The sequence below is a fragment of the Lathamus discolor genome, chromosome 6 (genome assembly GCF_037157495.1).
Source record: "Lathamus discolor isolate bLatDis1 chromosome 6, bLatDis1.hap1, whole genome shotgun sequence".
In the NCBI taxonomy this organism is placed as follows: domain Eukaryota; kingdom Metazoa; phylum Chordata; class Aves; order Psittaciformes; family Psittacidae; genus Lathamus; species Lathamus discolor.
In genome coordinates, this window is record NC_088889.1 from 2,850,129 (window position 1) to 2,870,561 (window position 20,433).

At 47.4% G+C, this 20,433-nt stretch overlaps 2 protein-coding genes and 1 long non-coding RNA gene across 4 annotated transcripts; all 3 read left to right on the plus strand.

Annotated features, from left to right (window-relative positions):
• The first annotated feature begins 1,107 nt into the window (after window positions 1-1,107).
• Window positions 1,108-2,325, plus strand: LOC136016780 (olfactory receptor 5AP2-like). Its single transcript, XM_065684429.1, has 2 exons — window positions 1,108-1,230; window positions 1,489-2,325. The coding sequence occupies exons 1-2, from the start codon at window positions 1,108-1,110 to the stop codon at window positions 2,323-2,325; spliced, it is 960 nt and encodes a 319-aa protein (XP_065540501.1).
• Window positions 2,326-4,714: 2,389 nt separating this feature from the next.
• Window positions 4,715-7,493, plus strand: LOC136017240 (uncharacterized). Of its 2 annotated transcripts, XR_010613868.1 has the most exons (4): window positions 4,715-4,754; window positions 4,866-4,937; window positions 5,027-5,143; window positions 6,847-7,493. It is a non-coding gene; the product is annotated as an uncharacterized LOC136017240 (long non-coding RNA). The 2 variants fall into 2 exon arrangements; XR_010613867.1 differs by having other exon boundaries at window positions 4,721-4,937.
• A 3,155-nt stretch (window positions 7,494-10,648) lies between these two features.
• LOC136017231 (olfactory receptor-like protein COR4) lies at window positions 10,649-11,999 on the plus strand. The gene has a single exon (XM_065685340.1). The coding sequence runs from the start codon at window positions 10,753-10,755 to the stop codon at window positions 11,677-11,679; it is 927 nt and encodes a 308-aa protein (XP_065541412.1). The 5' UTR covers window positions 10,649-10,752; the 3' UTR covers window positions 11,680-11,999.
• The last annotated feature ends 8,434 nt before the right edge of the window (window positions 12,000-20,433 follow it).

Genomic DNA, 20,433 nt, shown 5'->3' on the forward strand with positions numbered 1-20,433 from the left:
GCACATGCAGCTGTATTTACAGCCCCAGCACCACAAGCTGGGCTCTTGGACTCTGGCAGAAGCTCACCTCTCTTCACATCAGGTGCTTCACAGAGGTGATGCTGGCACGTGGATGTTCTCTGCTGCACTGGGGATAAACCCTTGGCTCCCATCACTCGGTGGCAGAAGGAAGGCACAGGAGGTAACACCAAGACGAAGCAGAGCCTCACCTGCACTGTGGCAGTTGGCTATTTTCTTTATGTCCTCATTTCCTCTTTGGGAAAGCTGTGTCAGGAAAACAGCCTTACCAATGTGGGTTTTCTTTATAAGAAGAGGAAGCAATGGTTCATGCAGGTTTTCTTTTACAAAGGAAGCTAAAGCAAGATGCACTGATTTATTCATTATTATTAAATGAGAATGAGTCTTACATTGTTATAAAGAAATGCAGCATTTCAGATTGTCAGCAGAATATGGTCACTAACAAATCAGCCTTAGGAATTAGCACATTGTAATATAAACTGAGCTTTCAAGTAAGCAACTCAATGCCCATGGCTTTAGGATGCTTCAGTGTGCTGGATCTCAGAAATATATAAATCATGACTTTAGCAATGTGAATGTTTTCTGTTGTGAATGATCTCAAAGAGTTTGAGAAATGTGTTTTGTAACTGGAACGATAATCAAAAGCCAAGGGAAATGCCTGGAGGATGTGTAAGCAGGTCTATCACTGGGACTTTCTCCAGGTTTACGTACACTGCTACAAGGGTCCTCTGAGGTGTCTTCCAGCACACATTGCCTCCAAACTGAAAGTGAATAAGGATCTGATACTTTCCTCAAACCTGAAATAACCTGAAAACTCACGTGCTTCAATAAATCCATAGTTTAAGGTTTCTAAGCATAGAAAAACAAAACTGCCATTTGTTGCTTCAACACGCTCCCTGTTAAAAGTACCTCAACTAACAAAATATAATCTGTTTATAATTTGGGTTGCAATATACATTAGAATATATGAATTCCATCAAAATGTGACAGTTACTTGATTGATTGCAGTTAGATATGGTCCAAAACTGAATCAATTTTTAATCACTGTGATGTTTCTCTTCCTTTTGCCTCAACAGGGAACACCAGGTCATGGGGGGAAATCAAACCCAGATTGAATTCATCCTCTTGGGAATTACAGACAGCCCACATGTGCAGACCCCTCTATCCATGTTGTTTGTGTTGATTTACATTGTCACTTTGGTGGGGAACTTATAGAATCATAGAATAGTTAGGGTTGGAAAGGACCTCAAGATCATCCAGTTCCAACCCCCCTGCCATGGGCAGGGACACCTCACACTAAACCATCCCACCCAAGGCTTCATCCAACCTGGCCCTGAACACCGCCAGGGATGGAGCACTCACAACCTCCCTGGGCAACCGATTCCAGTGTCTCACCACCCTAACAGGAAAGAATTTCCTCCTTATATCCAATTTAAACTTCCCCTGTTTAAGTTTTAACCCGTTACCTTTGGCATTATCATCTTGGTTCGGGTGTCTCCCAGTCTCCGCACCCCCATGTACTTCTTCCTCACCCATTTTGCCTTCATTGACATCTGCTGTTCCACAGACATCTCCCCCAGGATGCTGGCAGACCTGTTATCGGAGGACAAAACCATTTCTTTCACTGGCTGCATGATGCAGTTCCTCACCTTTGCTTTCTTTGCTACTATTGAGTGTCACCTGCTGGCCATGATGGCCTACGACTGGCACGTTGCCATCTGCCACCCCTCGCTTTATGTGACCATCATCTCCAGCCATGTCTGCCGGCAGCTGGTAGCATCATCCTGCCTATTCGCCTTCCTCAGTGCCATCATCTACACATGGTGTGTGTTTGGAGGTTCCTTCTTTGGTCCCAGCCACGTCGTCCACTTCTTTTGTGATGAAGTTCCTGTGCTAAAGCTTGTGTGCTCTGACACCCACAGCAGTGAGATGGTCATCTTTGCCTTCATCACCATCAACCTTGTGGGCATGAGTGTGATCATTTTGCTCTCCTACATCTCTATCATCCGCACTGTGCTGAGGATGTGCTCAACAGAGAGCAGGGCCAGAGCCTTCCAAACCTGCATCTCCCATTTGATGGCTGTTTCCATGTACTTTGGGTCAGCATTCTTCATGTACCTGCAACCTCCATCTAGCCACAGGAGCCTGGATAAGGTGGCCTCCATCTTCTATGCTCTGCTCATCCCCATGCTCAATCCATTCATCTACAGCCTGAGGAACAAGGAAGTGAAAGGGGGTCTGCTGAAGTGTGGGAGAAGGCTTTTCAGCCACTGGCAACATAGAAGAGCTGTATCATCCGGGACATGAACATTTCATGTCAAGTGAGAAAGCCTATAAGACATTAAAACAAAGGGATTTTTCCACTAACCCTCATGGTTTTATGTGGGTTCTACAACAGTTCCTGAACAAAAGTCAGTGTCAGTATTAAATGAGAAATGGACCCAGCCATCACATCTTCCCTGGAAGAAATCAAAAGGAGAAGGAACCTCAAACTTCAATTTACTTCACAGTCACCTGTCTGTAGTAAGAAATTACCTGAATTATCCCAGGCCTCTTTCACTCACAGAAAACACCAATCACCTTTATTCAGTCGTAACTTTTATCACTGATAAAGATGTCTTTTTCTTGAAAGTATTTTGACCTTGTCCCTCAACTCCAATAAAATTCCTCACTCTTACCTGAGAGCTCTTTGTTAGAGCTGCTGGGGTGGGAGGGAAGAGGAAGTGCAGTTTTACATTTGCTTGCTGAAAAAGAGTCAGAGAAAAGGTTTCAGAAGATTCATTGCATTTGTTTGTGCCTTTCAAATAGCTGGTGGGAATCGAGATCTCAAGATGCACCTTTGAATATGAGGGGGAATCCCTCCCCAGGATGCAGCTTCACAAGAGATTTCACTTCAAAGAAGGGAATTTTAGACAATATAATTCGTAATAGAGGACAACGAACTGGGCTGAGACCACCCAGTGGTAAGGACAATTTAGGCACATGAAGGGATCCTCCCATTCATTCTAAGTGTTATTTTTCATTCATCTTATGTCCTGTTTGCTTAAATGGTGAGATAAAGAGAAATAAGCTGGAAATAAGAACCCACAACCCATGTCCATACCCAGCTCACACTAAAGTACACTAGGAAAAACAGATGGTGTATTTCACTGACAAATGAAGCCTGTGGCTCGTTTCCATAGATGAAAGGCAATCTTGAGCACAGAACTGATGGTAACTGAGAGCTGTCTGGGTCTGAAAGAAGCCAACACACACAGATGGGGGACAACAGCTTTGCTTTACCTGTTGTGAGTGGCAATTAACTTGTATTTAAAAAGTATATGGATGGTGAACAGTTTCTTTTGTGTGCTTTGCCAAACCACAGCAAGAGAGGAGATGTTGTCTAAGGTCTCAGGGAAAAGTGGTTTCTACCTGTAGCCAGTGATGGAGACACCAGAAATGTAATTCAATGCTGAAGAACTTAAGTTGTCAGAGACTTTTAATATCAGAGAGCTTCCTTAAAAACCTTCACCATAACTTCTTTTCCTCTTTCTAGTTAGTTGGATGTCTTTGCTTAGACTATACATACAGAATCATAGAGCCACAGAAAGCCCAAGCTGGACGTCAAAAGATAATCTGATAGATACCAGCTTTTGTAGGAAAGGGAACCTAGATAAGATGCGTGATGTGTAGGGCTCGTCACTGCTTGATGAATCACCCCACTCTGGTGTCCTTATTTCTTCTTGGGTTTAAGAAAGTTTCCAAAGCAGAGACAAATGAAATGCTCAAAGGTTTCCCCACACTTGATGCTAGGCTCCTAAGAGAGCTTTCCATTGCCATAGTCATGTGTGGTGGATCCAACTCAAGGAACTGGCAATAGCAACCTCAGTTTAACATGCAGGGGAGGCAGAATTGTCAATTCCAGCAACACAAGAAAGAGGCTTGAGGTTTTGGAAATACATTTTATCCTGGGAGCATCATTGCATGATTCTGCTTCAATCTTTGCAGAGAAAGGATCTGCAAAATGCAGGAAGCCCTGGCTGTAGACACAAACTTCCCACATCAGGTACATAAAGGAGGTCCTCCCCATAAAAGTCTAATATCATACTTGGTAAAGGAGAAAGCACTAAGGACGAGAAAGGAAAGAAAGGAAAAAGGAATGGGTGTGAAATCACCTCTGAAAGGCATTGTGGTGCTTGGGCATCTGAGAGACATGGAGTGGCTGAGCCATGCCTGAGCACAGCTACACAGCAGCAGGTATGGGCAGCTTGTATCATGCTTCTGACATACTTGTGGACCATGCAAATGTTTTGGTCTGAACATACTGACACAAAGAAAATGGGTTTAGAGACATTCCAGATCTAGCACACAGTCCTCAAAAGGGACATGAAGAACACGTGACTCCATCTTCTGGAGCTGCTGATGTCCCTCTGTGAACACTTGAGATCCCAGTTTTCCATCCCCAGTGGGGTTATCGACATATAATGTCTGGATATCCAGCAGCTGAGCTGGTGCCTCTGGACTTCCACTGTATTCAAGGGTGAAAACCAGGCATTTTGAGGCAGGGAGGAATTGGCCAAGGCTGAACTAATAGGCCTTTATCCCCCTGAGCAGCCTCAGCTGGGGCTCCATCCCCATCCTCTTCCTATTTTTCCCCCATCTCTATTTAAGCTCAGAGCAGGTAGGTAGAGCTTTATTAGAGGAGTTCTGGTTTCCAGTTTAGTAGGAGTTCAGCACACCTGTGGAATCTTTTGGTGGTGATTTGGGTTTTCTTGTTTATTTTTCTAGCAATTTTTTCATCTGATCATGTACAAGGGATTGACTCCACCTGACTTGGCTTGGTCTTGAATCTGCTTCCTCATTCCCAGCTTTCCTGATGTTCTGGAGCTGTGATGAAACTTGGTCCAGGTCTCTGTTCCTGCCCTGCTTCTCTTGCTCAGGTACTGTGGGATGGTCCCTGCACACCAGGGTGTTCTCCTTTGGTTCTGTTTATAAAGATTCAAGAGACAAACCCCTGTGCGCTCTCCAGGCTCCTGCAGAGCAGAACCCATCACCCTCTGCACACAACAGCCTATCCAGTGCTCACTGCTCTGGCAGTCCCTCTCCATCCTACATGGGCAAAATAGGAGATACTCTTCTCAGTGAGGTGAGTAGAGTAATAAATTGATCCATACATTCAAGTGTTATTATCTTTTCCTTAGTGCCTTCTCCTTTACCAAGTACATTAGACTTTCATTCTTCACTAGATTGACAACACTTTGATCTGGAAGTAGCTTTGGCCCGATGTTTGTCTGCTGCTTTTGTGACAGAAGACACCAGGGCTTTGGTTTCCCCAAGGCCTTCCTTAGACTTCTAGGCTTGGTATGGAACCTTTTCTAAGTCTTGCTTTCTCCCTATGACTGGTTTGTGCAGCAAGACTACAGACAATCTGATTTATCTACACTCTTGTATTGCCTGCAGGTTTTTTTTCCCCTCCGTCTTGGTCTTTTCAGATTTACACTTGACATTAGCACCTGGCTCATTGCTAGACCTGCTAACAAGCTGTTCCACAGCTGTCAGCATCCCAGGTGATAGCTTAAAATCTGCTTTATGATCTCTTTGAATTTTCAGGGGCTTCTTCCTTTTCCTGTGAAGTAGAGGAATTGTAATGATATTAATTAATGAAGTACATTATTACAATAGGAGAGATGTGTTTCTCTCATTTATGTTAGGCCCTGCACTGTGGTTTCTGTCCCCTTTCTTATCTAAAGGATAAAGCCAGATAAGTTACCTAAGGATGAGATTTGCTAAGTAATGTTTAGCTTGAGAAGGTCAAGTTCTTTCTATTTCAGAATACAGTCTTAAACGCTCAGGTCTGTGTTGGCCACATTTGAATCATCTGATAGCAAACGTCTCTGTGCTGCCAAGCTCTTTAGCATTTAATTATACCCATTCTAGCTCATTCATTCACAAAGGTAGAAGCCACTTTTTCCTTGACCTAAGACAACATCTCCTTTCTAGTTGATGTTTCCCAGAGCACAGAAAAGAGACTGCTCACTATCCATATACTTTCCCAATAGAAGTTAATTCCCACTCGCAGGAGGTAAAGGAAAGATATTTTCCCCATCAGTGTGTTTTGGCTTCAGTAAAACCCAGACAGCTCTCAGTTACCGTTGATTCTGCGTTAAGGGTTGTCTTTCATCCATGGAAAATAGATATATGCTTAACTTTCAGATGAAATCCACCATTTGATTTCCTGGTGTGTTTAAGCGTGAGCTAGGCATGGACATGGGATGTGGGTGCTTACCTCCAGCTGGAATTCCATTAATCTCACCATTTAAGTAAATGGCACTTAAGATGAACGTAAAACATGCTTAAAATGAATGGAAGGATCCCTTTATGTGCCAAATTATCCTTACCACCGTGTAGCCTCAGCACAGTTCATCATCCTGTACTAGGAATTATATTATCTATAATTTCTCCTTTGAAGTGAAATCTCTTGTGAAGCTGCAGCCTGGGGATGGAGTCCTCTTCATATTCAGAGGTCCAGCTTGAGACCTTGATTCCCACCAGCTTCTGCTCTTTGAAAGGCACAAACAAATGCAATGACTCTTTTGAAACCTTTGCTCTGACTCTTTTTCAGCAAGCAAATGTAAAACTGCACTTCCTCTTCCCTCCCACCCCAGCAGCTTTAATAAAGAGCTCGCAGGTAAGAGTGAGGAATTTTATGGGAGCTGAGGGACAAGGTCAAGAATCTTGCAAGAAAAACAAATATTTATCAGTGACCAAAGCTATAACTGGGTAAAGCTGATTGGAGTTTCCTGTGAGGAAAAGAGGCTTGGGATAAGTGAGGGCAATTTCTTCCTCCAGGTTGGTGACTGTGAATTGCAATGAAGTTTGAGGCTCCTTTCCCCCTTGTTTTCCTTACAAGGAAGGAAGATGTGATGTCACACATCTGATTGACGCGACATAGGGATTGCTCTGACTAACTCCCCTGGTCAACCGCCTCTGCTTGCCGTCATTCCAGCCGTCAACACCTGACATTAAAAAGCACAGGGAGGTGTTGAAGCATCCACAGTGTTGTGGCTGCTCATGCAAAGCCTCTACAGCTCTGAAACAGGGAAGAGAAATGTGGAATGCGGTCCCCTCTCCCCTTGCACCCACCCCAAACGCTGGTCCTGTCTCTGTGCTGGCACCCGGAATCTGCCATCTTGTCTAATACCTCCCGTCTCCATGCTCAATCCCAGCCTGACAACAGGAGATGGATGGGCAGAAGCCATGGCTGTGGGGACATGGGATGTGTGCAGGGAGGTCATTCACACAGGAATAAAGGCTGGAGGGGGCAGAGAGCAAAGGGTCTGCTCCATAGTCCCCTTCAAACTGCAAACTCCACCGCCTCACTGCACACCATGGGGCAGGATGAAGGATGCTGGGGCTCTGCAGGAAACAGGGGACATTCTCATAGGGATGCTGGTGGCTTCTGTCCCTGGTGGTACCCTGGTGATGGAGGCACTGGGCAAGGCTTGAAATCCCTCCCTGCTCTGTATGGAGCTAGCTGACTCCAAACCGGGACTCAGCTTTCACTTCTTAGTGATCAGTTCTTAAATCCTTCCTATGGACATCATAATGGAGAGGAGACCCTTGCCCCCATGTGCTGGGGGGGAGGGGGCAAAGGGGCTGTCAGCAGTGCAAGGATTTGGGACCAGGACTGATGCAAAGAAAGGAGGGACCATATCCGTGCACACCCCCCTATGTCTATCACATCCATACACATCCATACACATATCCCATGTCCTGCGGAGCCAGCTCGGCCCCATCCATCTCCTGCTGTCAGCTGGGCTGTTGCTGCAGGGCTGGTATTGAGCAGGGAGATGAGGAGGTGCGAGAGGCAGAGCTGACAGCAGGAGGAGGATGGAGGGGGCTCATCTGCAGCATCGCACCGTGTCTTGCAGCTCCTGTGAATGGTTTTACTGTTGGAGGGAGAAGGGGAGGATGTGGCTCTGGAAGGACATGGAACGCCAAATGATGCTCAGATTGTGGGGGTTTTTCTCCCAGTGTGTGCTGCCAGGGGATCTGGCTGATCTCTGGTGGGAATCCGTGTGACATGCACTTTCCTTTCATGTTTAGCTGTAGAAGGAGGTTCCCCATAACCCCCATGAAGGCTTGAACCTGCCTGAGGGGAGACTGAGATGAGCTCTTAGGCAGAAGCTCTTCCCTGGGAGGGTGCTGAGGTGCTGGCACAGGGTGCCCAGAGAAGCTGTGGCTGCCCCATTCCTGGCAGTGCTCAAGGCCAGGTTGGACACAGGGGCTTGGAGCAAGCTGCTCCAGTGGAAGGTGTCCCTGCCCGTGACAGGGGTTGGAGCGGGTTAGCTTTAAGGTCCCTTCTAACACAAACTTCTCTGGGATTCTGCGATGGGCTTGGGAGCATCCATCAGAGCCACCAGCGACAGGGGCAACCCTAAAGCGTCCCTTCAGAAGGGCCCTTTTCCCCTGTTGCTGCCCACTTCACCCCTTTACCACACTCCTCATCTGTTCCTTCACATCTCCTTCCTTCCACTTTAGGGCACCTCTCCCTCAGGCTCTCCTTTGTCACTTGTGCTTCCAGCACGATGGGTAGAAGAAGGTGAATGTCTTCATCCAGGAGAGCTCAAGGACTGGGGCTGCCTCAGTCCCCGCTGAGGTTGAGAACCGAATTCCTCAGGAAGATGTCTCCAGGCAGAAGAAGGACAGGAGGGTGGCCATGAGTAACCAGTATGGATGTACCAAGGGCAGGTTATGCCTGACCAACCTGAGTGCCTAAGGTGATGTGAACATTGATGTTTGCTTGGACAGGAAGTAGTGGACAGCATTTACCTCACCAATAGCAAGGTCACCACGATCTTCTGTTGGCTCTTTGCAGGCAAACTTGGGAGCTATGGTTGGAATACATGGAATTGAAGGCAGGTGGAAAGCTGGTTCATTGCACATGGTGCCTGACATTGCTGATGAACAGTGGTACTAGCTCTGGCCCAGCTCCCCACAGCAAGGTTCCCCTCAGCTCCCTGTCATGATAATGTCAACCATGGCCATTGTGCAGCTGTGACTGCCTCAGAAATGCTCCAAAAGGGGATGTGAAAGGTGGGGTTGTTCTGTGGTTTGCTCTAAGGGAGCCCAAAGCCCTGTTGCTCGCTCAAGCTGAGGTCATCTCCTCTGGGTACACTTCTTCTGCAAACCAAGCAGCACAGAGAAGAGATAATGACCTGCTGTGGGCTTTGTCACCTCCTGGGGCCCAAAGACATTCACAGTCCCACATCCCCACATCCCATGAAATAGGAAGGGAGTTGCTGATGCTGGTTCATTTCCAAGCTCACTGCACAGCTCCAGGCATGTTCGTCTTCACATCCATCTCCAGATCAACAGGAGGGCAGCAGAGACAGAGCTGACAGGTAAGTGAGGGGCAGCATCTTCCTGCTGTGGTTCTCTCTTGCCAACAAGCAGCAGCTCCTGTCTCCATCTCCTGCCCTACTGCAGGGTTCTGGGCTTCTGGATGATGCTCTGGGCTTCCCAGGGAGCTGCTTGTGCTGTGTCCTCCCCACGCTGCTGCTGAGAAGGCAGCTTTGGAGATCACCCTCATGGAGAACACCCTCCTGTACAGAGCTTTCCTGTACAGGACACTCAGGGTGCTCCCCATTGCTGAGATGAGGCAGGACCAAAAGTGACTTTTTCCCCCAAAACATCTGTTCAGGAAAAGACTGGGGAGCTCAGGGGTTTGCCCATTTCTATTGGAGACTCAAGGAACATGTTGAAAAACCATGAAAAGGTTTTAGATCTGAAAGAGTGTGTCAGGAGGGAGGGGAAACCAATATCAACCACTGTGTAAGGTTGCATAGGATCACAGTATGGCTTGTGTTGGAAGGGACGTTAAATCTCACTCACTTTCAACCACCTGGGATCGGCAGGGACAAATTCTACTAGAGTAGATTGCCCTGTCCAATCTGTACTTTCCATAGGTCAGGAATTCATTCTATTTTGGAAGAAACCCAAGCAGAGAGTTAAGAAGCAGGTGGTTGGCAAATGGCCATGAGAGGATGAAGGATGAACTCTGCACTGTGAAAGCACCACGTTTCTCTGTGTTCCAGCTTGAGCCGGATGAACTCCAAGCCCAAGGCTCAGCACTGTGGTGAGTGGAACCTCCCCATTGCTTTCACCCATTGCATCACCCCCTGTGATGGGCAGGGACACCTTCCACCAGAGCAGGTTGCCCTATCCAACCTGGGCTTTCCATAGGTCAGGAATTCATTCCCATTCGGAAGAAACCCAAGCAGAGAGGGAAGGAGTGGGTGGTTGGTAAATGCGCACAGAGGGATGAAGGATGAACTCTGCACTGTGAACGCACCACATTTCTCTGTGTTCCACATTGAGACACATGAACTCCAAGCCCCAGGCTGAGCACTAATGCAATGAAGTGCAGCACTAAGGTAAAACTACTCGAGTGTGCAACCTCCCATTGCTTTCCACAGAGGTCATTGCTCAACATCTCAAGGGGAGCCAGAGCAGCAGGCACCACGTTGTGCCATGGTGTTTAACTGCTTGAGCACCCCTTTGTTCTGCCTGTGCTGGGACAGGACTTTCACCAAGCTCTTCCTCATTGGTCTGTGTCTGAACACTCCCTTTACATCCTGCAGGACTGTCTCTGAGCAGCTCCCACCACACAGAGGCTTTTCTACCTGGGACATCCCTGCCTGTTGGAGAAGAAAGCTCCAGCCAGGAGCTCACACAGAAAGCACCATCCAGCCCATGGCACAAAGCAATTGCACCCAAGTGACCGAGTTCAGCCTGGCGGGCTTCACAGAGGACCCGGTGACTCAGGGCAACTTGTTCCTGCTCTTCCTGCTCACCTACCTTGTCACCATCGTGGGCAACCTGGGCATCATCATCTTAATCAGGGCCAGCCCCCACCTCCACTCCCCCATGTATTATTTCCTGGCCAACCTGGCCTTTGTAGACCTCTGTTTCTCCACCATCATCACCCCGAAGATGTTGGTTGACTTGATGTCAGAGAAGAAGAGCATTGCTTATGTTGGGTGCGTGGCTCAGGTCTTCCTCTTTGATGTCTTTGGAATAAGTGAAAGCTTCCTGCTGGCTGCAATGGCCTATGACCGTTACGTGGCCATTTGCCATCCCCTGCTCTACCCCCTTGTCATGTCCCCAAAGTGCTGTTTCCAGCTGGTGTCTGGCTCGTACCTCGTGGGGCTGACCAATGGTGTGGCACAGACCATCAGCATGTCCACCCTGTCCTTCTGCAGCTCCAGCGCCATCGACCTCTTCTTCTGTGACATTTCCCCTCTCATCTCGCTCTCCACCTCCAACACCACCCTCAGCCGCATCATCCTGACCACTGCAGCATCTCTCTTTGGTGTGTCCAGCATCCTGGTTGTCCTGCTCTCCTACGTGGCCATCATCGCCACCATCCTCAGCATCAATTCAGACGAGGGCAAGCGCAAAGCCTTCTCTACCTGCACTTCCCACCTCACCACTGTCAGCATCTTCTATGGGGCATGCTTTTTTATGTATTTATTCCCCAGCTCAGACAGCTCAAGAGGAGCAGATAAATGGGCTGTGGTGCTCTACACCGTGGTGACTCCCATGCTGAACCCCTTGATCTACAGCCTGAGGAATAAGGAGGTGAAGGAGGCATTGAGGAGACTCTTGAAAATAAAATGATCTTGAATTCTCTAAATATAGGGCCAAATAGAATGAAGATGTAGGGGAGATGCTCAGCTGTTTGTAAATTATGGGCAACATATTTGTGGTTTTCTGTACCCGGACTTATGTGATGCACTGGTTGATGTGATTGAGAATGCAAAAAATTTCACTCTCCAAACTTTGATAATTGAATTAGGAGTTAATTTCACCTAATCAAGGCACAGGTAGACAACTACAAGTGTGTACTTCTCTTCATCTTAGGATGAGTGGGGACCTTATCGCTCCCTACCATTCCCTGACAGGAGGATGGAGCCAGGAGGGGCTGGGCTCTGCTCCCAAGGAACAAGGGATGGGACAAGAGGAACCGGCCTCAAGCTGCACCAGGGCAGGTTTAGATGGAGCTGAGGAACAATTCCTGCCCCAGAGGGTGCTCAGGCATTGGAACAGGCTGCCCAGGGCAGGGCTGCAGGCACTGGTCCTGCAAGTGCTCACACACCGTGGAGATGAGGCCTCAGTGCCATGGGTTAGGGGTGGCCTTGGCAGTACTGGGGCAAGGGTTGGACTTGATGAGCTTGAAGAGCTTTGTCTTTTTGCTCTCCATTTTGCATGGCAAATGAGAATAGACAGAGTGAATTCTATTGTTCCACTAAATCAAAGCCCATTTCTAAACAGTGTTATTAAATAGATTAAGGGCCTTAAGAAAAGGACAAAAACACCTTTAGCAAGAGAAATAGAGATGACAGCAAATAAGTGTGATGCCATGCAGGAAGTATTTTTAGGTTTTGATGTACAAACTTCATTCAATGATTTCCAGCAACATTCACCTCATTTCACTTCAGAGAGCAAAGAATTTAAGTGAAATATGGTACTTTATGGTTTTAAGATGTGGTAGTGATGATACTGTCAAGGAACCCCTGTCCACTGCTCCACACCTTTGCTTGCCATCCCCCTATTGACAGCAATAAAAGCCATGATCTCCATGGCAGCCTGACCAGAACAGAGTATACAAGCTATGGTGTTGTTCAGCAGCCTTCAGACCTCATACATGGCAGCCCATGGCAGCCTGGAGCAATGACTTTGCCTGCCCTCAGGTCTCTCCTGCTGCCTTCCTGCACAGAGAACTGCTGCGTGACGGGCAATCATTGTATACATAAAACACCCCAAAATACTTCAATGTGTGCATTACCTGAGCCCAGAGAGCTGCAGCCTCTGCCAGGACCATGGTGAAACCTGGAGCCATGGCTGAGCCTGAGGGCTCTCCTAGAGACATGAAATAACCTAGGCTGGAAGGAGAACCTCCATGATTGAATTGAATCAAGCCAGGATCCAAGTGTTTGCTGATGTCTTAACAACACACAACTAACAGGCACCCAGGGTCAATCAGCTGAACCCTGCTTTGTTCCCAAAGCTAAGTTGTAATACCATGGTTATTATTTAACCCAGCCAATGGCTGTTTTCCTGCTGAGCCTTGGGGACAACCAGGGTCAGAGGTTTCACACCCTCCCTGGCCCCTATTTCAGTGTTTGACTGCTCTTACAGTGGGGTTTTCCCCCTCCCTCTGTTTCTAACTGGCATTTCCCACGCTGCAAATTCCCAATAACAAATCTCAGATTTACCCTCATCTGCAATATGAAAGACACAGAGCACTTGTTGGTGGCATCAAGTCAAAAAGAAAGTGACACCATTAATTCTTTCATGCATCCTTTGTCTCTGAAATCATAGAATCATGGAATGGTTTGGGATGAAGGGAGCTTAAAGCTCCTCCAGCTCCAAGCCCTGCCACGGGCAGGGACCCGTTCCACTAGAGCAGCTTGCTCCAAACCCCTGTGTCCAACCTGGCCTTGAGCACTGCCAGGGATGGGGCAGCCACAGCTTCTCTGGGCACCCTGTGCCAGCGCCTCAGCACCCTCACAGGGAAGAGCTTGTGCCTAAGAGCTCATCTCAGTCTCCCCTCTGGCAGGTTCAAGCCGTTCCCCTTGGCCCATCCCTACAGGCCCTTCTCCAAAGCCCCTCTCCAGGTTTCCTGGAGCCCCTCTTAAGGCATTGAAAGGCCACAATAAGCTCTCTCTGGAGCCTTCTACAACAATATTCAATGACTTTATGTCCAGATGGTCTCTCCTTCACCATCACCAAGCGTTTAAACAGGAATTTGAACCCTTAATGTCTTGAAAACACAAGTCTGTGGCTACAATCCTATCGCTGTGCTCGTTGTGGCTTCACTTTGGAGCTGCTGCTCTCAAAACTGAAAGCTTTTTGCTCCTTGCTGTGTGTGTTTAAAGAAACCAGTGGTTTGCTGTGTCTAAGGGCTGCCACTGCCTTCAATGGGGTTATAATCTGACCATGAGAGCAAACACCAGGTGAGGTTCTAGGAAGCAGAAGCAGCAGCCAGCATTGCAATGCATCTTCCTGGTGGGTCATGATGAGCAAGCAATGAGGAGGCAATCTTCTGACATCCCTGCTGATGAGCTCCTAATGGCTTTAGCTCCTCACTTCCAGGTGGAGCTGCTTTCATTGTAGTTAAATCTGTTTTAAAGGGAGCTGAGCAAATGCTGGGTAGGAGCTACCTTCCCTTCTTTGGGTACTTAGTGACTGGGTTTAGAATCACCTCAAATGTCTTTAGGCAAGCACTTATCTCCTTCCATTTGAATGCACCAGGTCACCCCTATGTGTTTACTGGGCCCATGAGCTCCCTTTATTGTTGAGGGAGATTTGGTGGGGTTCCTACATCTCACTGCAAGGGGGACACCTCCATTGGTTCAGTTGAAGACATCTGAATGAACTCTGCTGATTGCATTGGGCTGAGTCTCATCAGCTGTAATGAGACCTTGGCTCATAAATAGGTGAGGAGAAGCACTCATGTTTGTTTCTCAATGTGAGCTGCATCTGAAAGAGTGAGAATAATGTCCTGTTAGGAGGTTTCTGGTATGTTTCCTTTAGCTGGTGGGTTAAAAAAGACCCAGAAGCAAGGGAAATGTGGTTTTTCCCCTTTTTGATTGGAAAGGATTTTGACACTTGGGCTTCAAACATGTAGATCCTACCCTGGGGTGGGGACTCCTTTCCACTGTGTGAAAGCTATATGTATGGGAAGAACCAGGAGCATGGAGTACCACTTTAGGCTAGCTGGAAACAGAAATACCTTAGTTTCCCTTAGTGCAGAAAGGAAAGGCAGAGTCTCAGTTTGGTCTTGTTCCCTTTAAAACTGATGTCCAAGGTGTCTCTCTCTTGCTTTTGAAAGAGAGTTGGGAGATATTAGAATGGCTTCTTTTAGGCACTGTTGCTACCTTGGAGCTCAGGTACTGTGGGGAGGTCCCTGCACACAGTGGTGTTCCTCTTTGGCTCTCTTTAAAGAGATTAAAGAGAAAAACCCCTGTGGTACTGGCAAGGTTTTTGCAAATGAGAAACTTTCTCTGGTTGTACCCAACAGGCCAGCCAGGGCTCACTGCTCTGGCAGTCCCTCTCCATTCAGACCATGTCCCTGCATGGGCAAAGGAGGAGACAGTCTTCTCAGTGAGGCAAATAGAGTAATCAATTGAGCATTCTATTCAGTGTTATTCTCTGGTCATTAGTATCTCCTCCATTTCCAAATATGATATTAGAATTATGGCACTTAGTAGGTGGGCAGCACTTTTGCTTGGAAATGGCTTTCAAGTCTTAGTAAAGACTCTTTAATCTTTCCAGCTTGATTGTTTCTTTTCTTTGAAGATGCTGAGGTGCCTTCCCTAAGAAATGCTCTTTCTCAATAACTTCAGAGGGTTTCTGATTTTGTTCTCTTCTGTCTCCCAGAAGACAACCCATCTCAAAGGCTGAGGAATTAACAGCTCCAGATGTTTAACTTATGAACTCCCTGAAGAAATTCTTCAGTTACATCTGAAGGGGAGAGAAAACAAGATTGCCATGGGGTTATGTGCCCAATGAGGCTGCTGGCAGCGTATCCCAACCATCCAAAATAGAAAGCAATAAACAGTAAAGACAGGAGTCTCTGGTAGATGTAGCCAAACAGAGACTTTAAGGATTTACTTCTCTGAAGCTCTGACTTATAAAACAAGCCAGAAGGTGAGAAGTCTTTTCTCAAGATAGAGAGGATTCTGTGCAGTACAGTCATGCAGATCCACACATTGAGTCCAAGTCTGTGTGTGTCACTTGTAATACCAGTTTTATGAATTTTATTTGTACTCCTCTGTCATACATATAAAATCATAGAATCATAGAATAGTTTGGGTTGGAAAGGACCTTAAGATCATCCAGTTCCAATCCCTATGCCATGGGCAGGGGCACCTCACACTAAACCATGTCGCCCAAGGCTCTGTCCAGCCTGGCCTTGAACATTGCCAGGGATGGAGCACTCACAACCTCCCTGGGCAACCCATTCCAGTGTCTCACCACTCTCACAGGAAAGAATTTCCTCCTTAGATCCAATCTAAACTTCCCCTGTTTAAGTTTTAACCCGTTACCCCTTGTCCTGTCACTACAGTCCCTGACAAAGAGTCCCTCCCCAGCATCCCTATAGGCCCCCTTCAGGTACTGGAGGGCTGCTATGAGGTCTCCACGCAGCCTTCTCTTCTCCAGGCTGAACAGCCCCAACTTCCTCAGCCTGTCTTCATATGGGAGGTGCTCCAGTCCCTGAGCATCCTCGTGGCCTCCTCTGGACTTGTTCCAACAGTTCCATGTCCTTTTTATGTTCAGGACACCTCACTTCTTCCTCATTCACTCCCCCCCCCGCCTTCAGTGAAGGAGGTGGCTGCGTATAGTTAAAGTTGCAGTAATGTATCTGCCTTCTTACATGTGTTTCTCCTCTTGATCTTTCGAGGGCGGACTAAAATGAGGACTAATGTCCCTCACTAAGGTGAAATTGGGGTCCAATCTGTTGATGTGATCGATGAGGTGCCAGGTATCTGCTGCCAGTGCTGGCTGTGAAAACCTCCCCGTGCCAGGGGGTTCTGACTTGTGTTGGTGCAGGTGCCTGAGCACATTCTGATCTGACAGGGGCTGATGTCTGCTGGTGGAAATGAGCCACTTCTCCACGTTGTCAACTTGGGGCGTGTGTGAGCGCCCCAGGCTGAGGCTGGGGCAGGAAGCAGGGAGGACACAATGTACATACCTGAAGGAACTCACTTGGTGTGAGAACAGCTTAGAAAAAGGGAAGGATAAAACTTCACCATTGCTCTAATGACACTAATCTCTTACAGAGTTTGGGTTTGTGCTTAATCACAGAATCACAGAATCCCAAGGGTTGGAAGGGACCTAAAAAGATCATCTAGTCCAACCCCCCTGCAAGAGCAGGGTAACCTACAGTACATCACACAGGAACTTGTCCAGGCGGGCCTTGAACATCTCCAGTGTAGGAGACTCCACAACCCCCCTGGGCAACCTGTTCCAGTGCTCTGTCACTCTTACAGTAAAGAAGTTCTTCCTGATGTTAACGTGGAACTTCCTATGTTCCAGTTTACACCCATTGCCCCTTGTCCTATCACTGGATATCACTGAAAAAAGCCTAGCTCCATCATCCTGACACCTACCCTTCACATATTTGTAAACATTGATGAGGTCACCCCTCAGTCTCCTCTTTTGCAAGCTAAAGAGACCCAGCTCCCTCAGCCTCTCCTCATAAGGGAGATGTTCCACTCCCTTAATCATCTTCGTGGCTCTGCGCTGGACTCCTTCAAGCAATTCCCTGTCCTTCTTGAACAGAGGGGCCCAGAACTGGACGCAATATTCCAGATGCGGCCTCACCAAGGCTGAGTAGAGGGGGAGGAGAACCTCTCTTGACCTACTAACCACTCCCTTTCTAATGCACCCTAAGATGCCATTTGCCTTCTTGGCCACAAGAGCACATTGCTGGCTCATGGTCATCCTCCTACCCACCAGGACCCCCAGGTCCCTTTCCCGTTCACTACTTTCCAGCAGGTCAACCCCCAACCTGTACTGGTACATGGGGTTGTTCTTCCCCAGATGCAAGACTCTACACTTGCCCTTGTTAAATTTCATCAAGTTTCTCCCCGCCCAACTCTCCAGCCTGTCCAGGTCTCGCTGAATGGCAGCACAGTCCTCTGGTGTGTCAGCCACTCCTCCCAGTTTTGTGTCATCAGCGAACTTGCTGAGGGTGCACTCAGTTCCCTCATCCAGGTCATTGATGAAAATATTAAACAGCACCGGTCCCAGCACCGACCCCTGAGGGACTCCACTAGTCACAGACCTCCAGCTAGATTCTGCGCCATTGACCACAACTCTCTGCCTTCTTCCTTTCAACCAGTTCTCGATCCACCTCACTACTTGATCGTCAAGCCCACACTTCCTTAGCTTATCTATGAGGATGCTGTGGGAGACAGTATCAAATGCCTTACTGAAATCAAGAAAAACCACATCTACCGCTCTACCATCATCCCTCCACCTAGTCACTTCCTCATAGAAGGCTATAAGGTTGGTCATACATGACTTCCCCCTCATAAAACCATGTTGGCTGTTCTTAATGACCCCCTCATCCTTGATATGCCTAGTGATGGAGTCAAGAATAAGTTGTTCCATCATCTTTCCAGGGATGGAGGTAAGGCTGACCGGTCTATAATTACCCGGGTCCTCCTTCTTGCCCTTCTTATAGATTGGTGTGACCTTTGCCATCCGCCAATCCTCAGGCACCTCGCCCATTTCCCACGACTTACCAAAGATGATGGAAAGTGGCCTAGCAATGACCTCCGCCAGCTCCCTCAGCACCCGTGGGTGCATTCCATCCGGACCCATCGATTTACAGATGTCCAGTTTGCATAGCTGATCCCTAACCCAATCCTCATCTACCAAAGCAAACTCCTCCTTTGTCCTGACTCCTTCTGGGGCTATAGAAATCCGGGGCCCTCGGGGAGAGTCTGCAGGAGTAAAGACAGAGGCAAAGAAGGCATTCAGCACCTCTGCCTTCTTTATATCCTCTGTCTCCAGGGTACCCACTTCGTTCAGCAGTGGGCCTATATTGCCTCTTGTTTTAGTTTTATTTGCTATGTATTTGAAGAAGCCCTTTCTAATAATGTCTGCCATCTGTAGCAATGGCCCCGTCCTGAAGTGGGACAGCCCTCCAGGCGCTGGGCATATGGGATTTCTATTTTAAATGCCCATGAATTCAAGCAGAATGAGGCCCTGCTCACCTCTTTGCCACTTCTTTTATGCCTCTCGTCTGTCTAGAAATACGTAACGGGGTCGGTATTGCTGTAGACATGAGTTCCTTGCTTCTTCACAGCAGCAGTGTTACAGCCTGATGTACTTCAGCTGGGAGTCAACCTTAAATTAGTTACACACTGCACTCTTCCAGAGAGATTTTGTTCTTTATCTAGCATTAAATAGACCTTCAGTAGCCATTAAATAGCAGAAACTGTCTCGACTCAGGAGCCTGCAGGGAAATGCCGGTGTGCTCTTTATGGGGGCTGTAGTCCAAAGGTAAGACAACCCAATAGGAAGATCAAACGTTTGAGACCTGTTGCTCTGTCTTTGCTCTGTACAGGGGGAAGGTAAATAAGTCGGTTCTCTATGAGCCAGGTTCCAGCTTTACCATCAGACGGGGTTCTGGAAAAGAATCTTCTCCACGAAGGAAAAGCTTGAACAGGGCACTGCTGTAAACCTGTAAACCTGCAAAGCTGTGCTGACTGTAGAAACCTGGGTTGAGCGACAAACAGGAAAAGGTCACTAACAAACAGCTGCCTGAAGGAGGAAGAGCCCAGAAACCTGCTGAGCACAGGCAGTGCTTGTTTGAGGCTTCACATCTATTGATGCCAACATCTGCCGGCCTTCAGCAAACTGCTGCAGCCCCACATGTGCCAGAGGAACAGACAAGGTAGCACCAATTGCAGGCAGTGCAGGGATATTAAGTGACATTTATCCTGCTCTGCTGTTAACACTGTTGTAGGATTTTCCTGTGACTGAGTCCAGGAGAAATATTTGCCCTGCAAATATGACTGAACACCTGAAAAAGAACCAGGTTCTGTCGGGTATTACTGCAAAGTAAGACACTGATTTCAAGCTAATATTCAGATGGGAGGATTTAAATAAATACATTTCAATTGAAGGCTACAGTGGCTCGTGAAAAATCAACAAGCGCTTCCTGTGTATTAGCCTGATACCAAATCAAACTCATTTCCCCCAATCATAAAAGTTTATGCTACACCTGCACCAAAAAGAGCTGCAAAACCCCAGCTTTTTGCAATTTAGCACACAGAGAAACACAGCAGGTGCCTCAGGGTGATGGGAAGACCACATGCTTTGCTCCAGTGTACAAAGCAGTCGTGCAGGTATGTGTTAACATGTCTTTGAGGCCTTCTTCTTTAAACGTATTTAATATGTTCTAACTAAAGAGCTGCTGCTTTAGACCATCTACAAACTGCAGGTATCCAGAGGAAGAAAAAAGCCACAGCAACCTTATTTCACCAGTAGCAAAGTTAAGAAGCACCCAAGGAGGTCACCTGGGAAGACTATTACGAGAACAGTAAAGAGTTTCTTGGGCCTTTGGAAGAGTATTCCCCATTCCCACCCAGTAAGTATGTGCCATGATGTTCATTTCGTATAGAAAGAAGTTTGATCCTGTGCCTTTTCACTTTGCTGGATAATAAGCTTGGTTTAAATAACACACTTCTTTAAACAGATGGAACACTAAAATACTGAGTGGTTTGGTCACTGCTGACGTGGTAAAAAGGGGCATCTCGCCCAGAAGCTGCTGAATCCCAGACAGGCACTTCCAAAAGACATTCACAGAAGGGCACTGCACTCCTGGGACATCAGTTTCCCAGTTAAGTACTA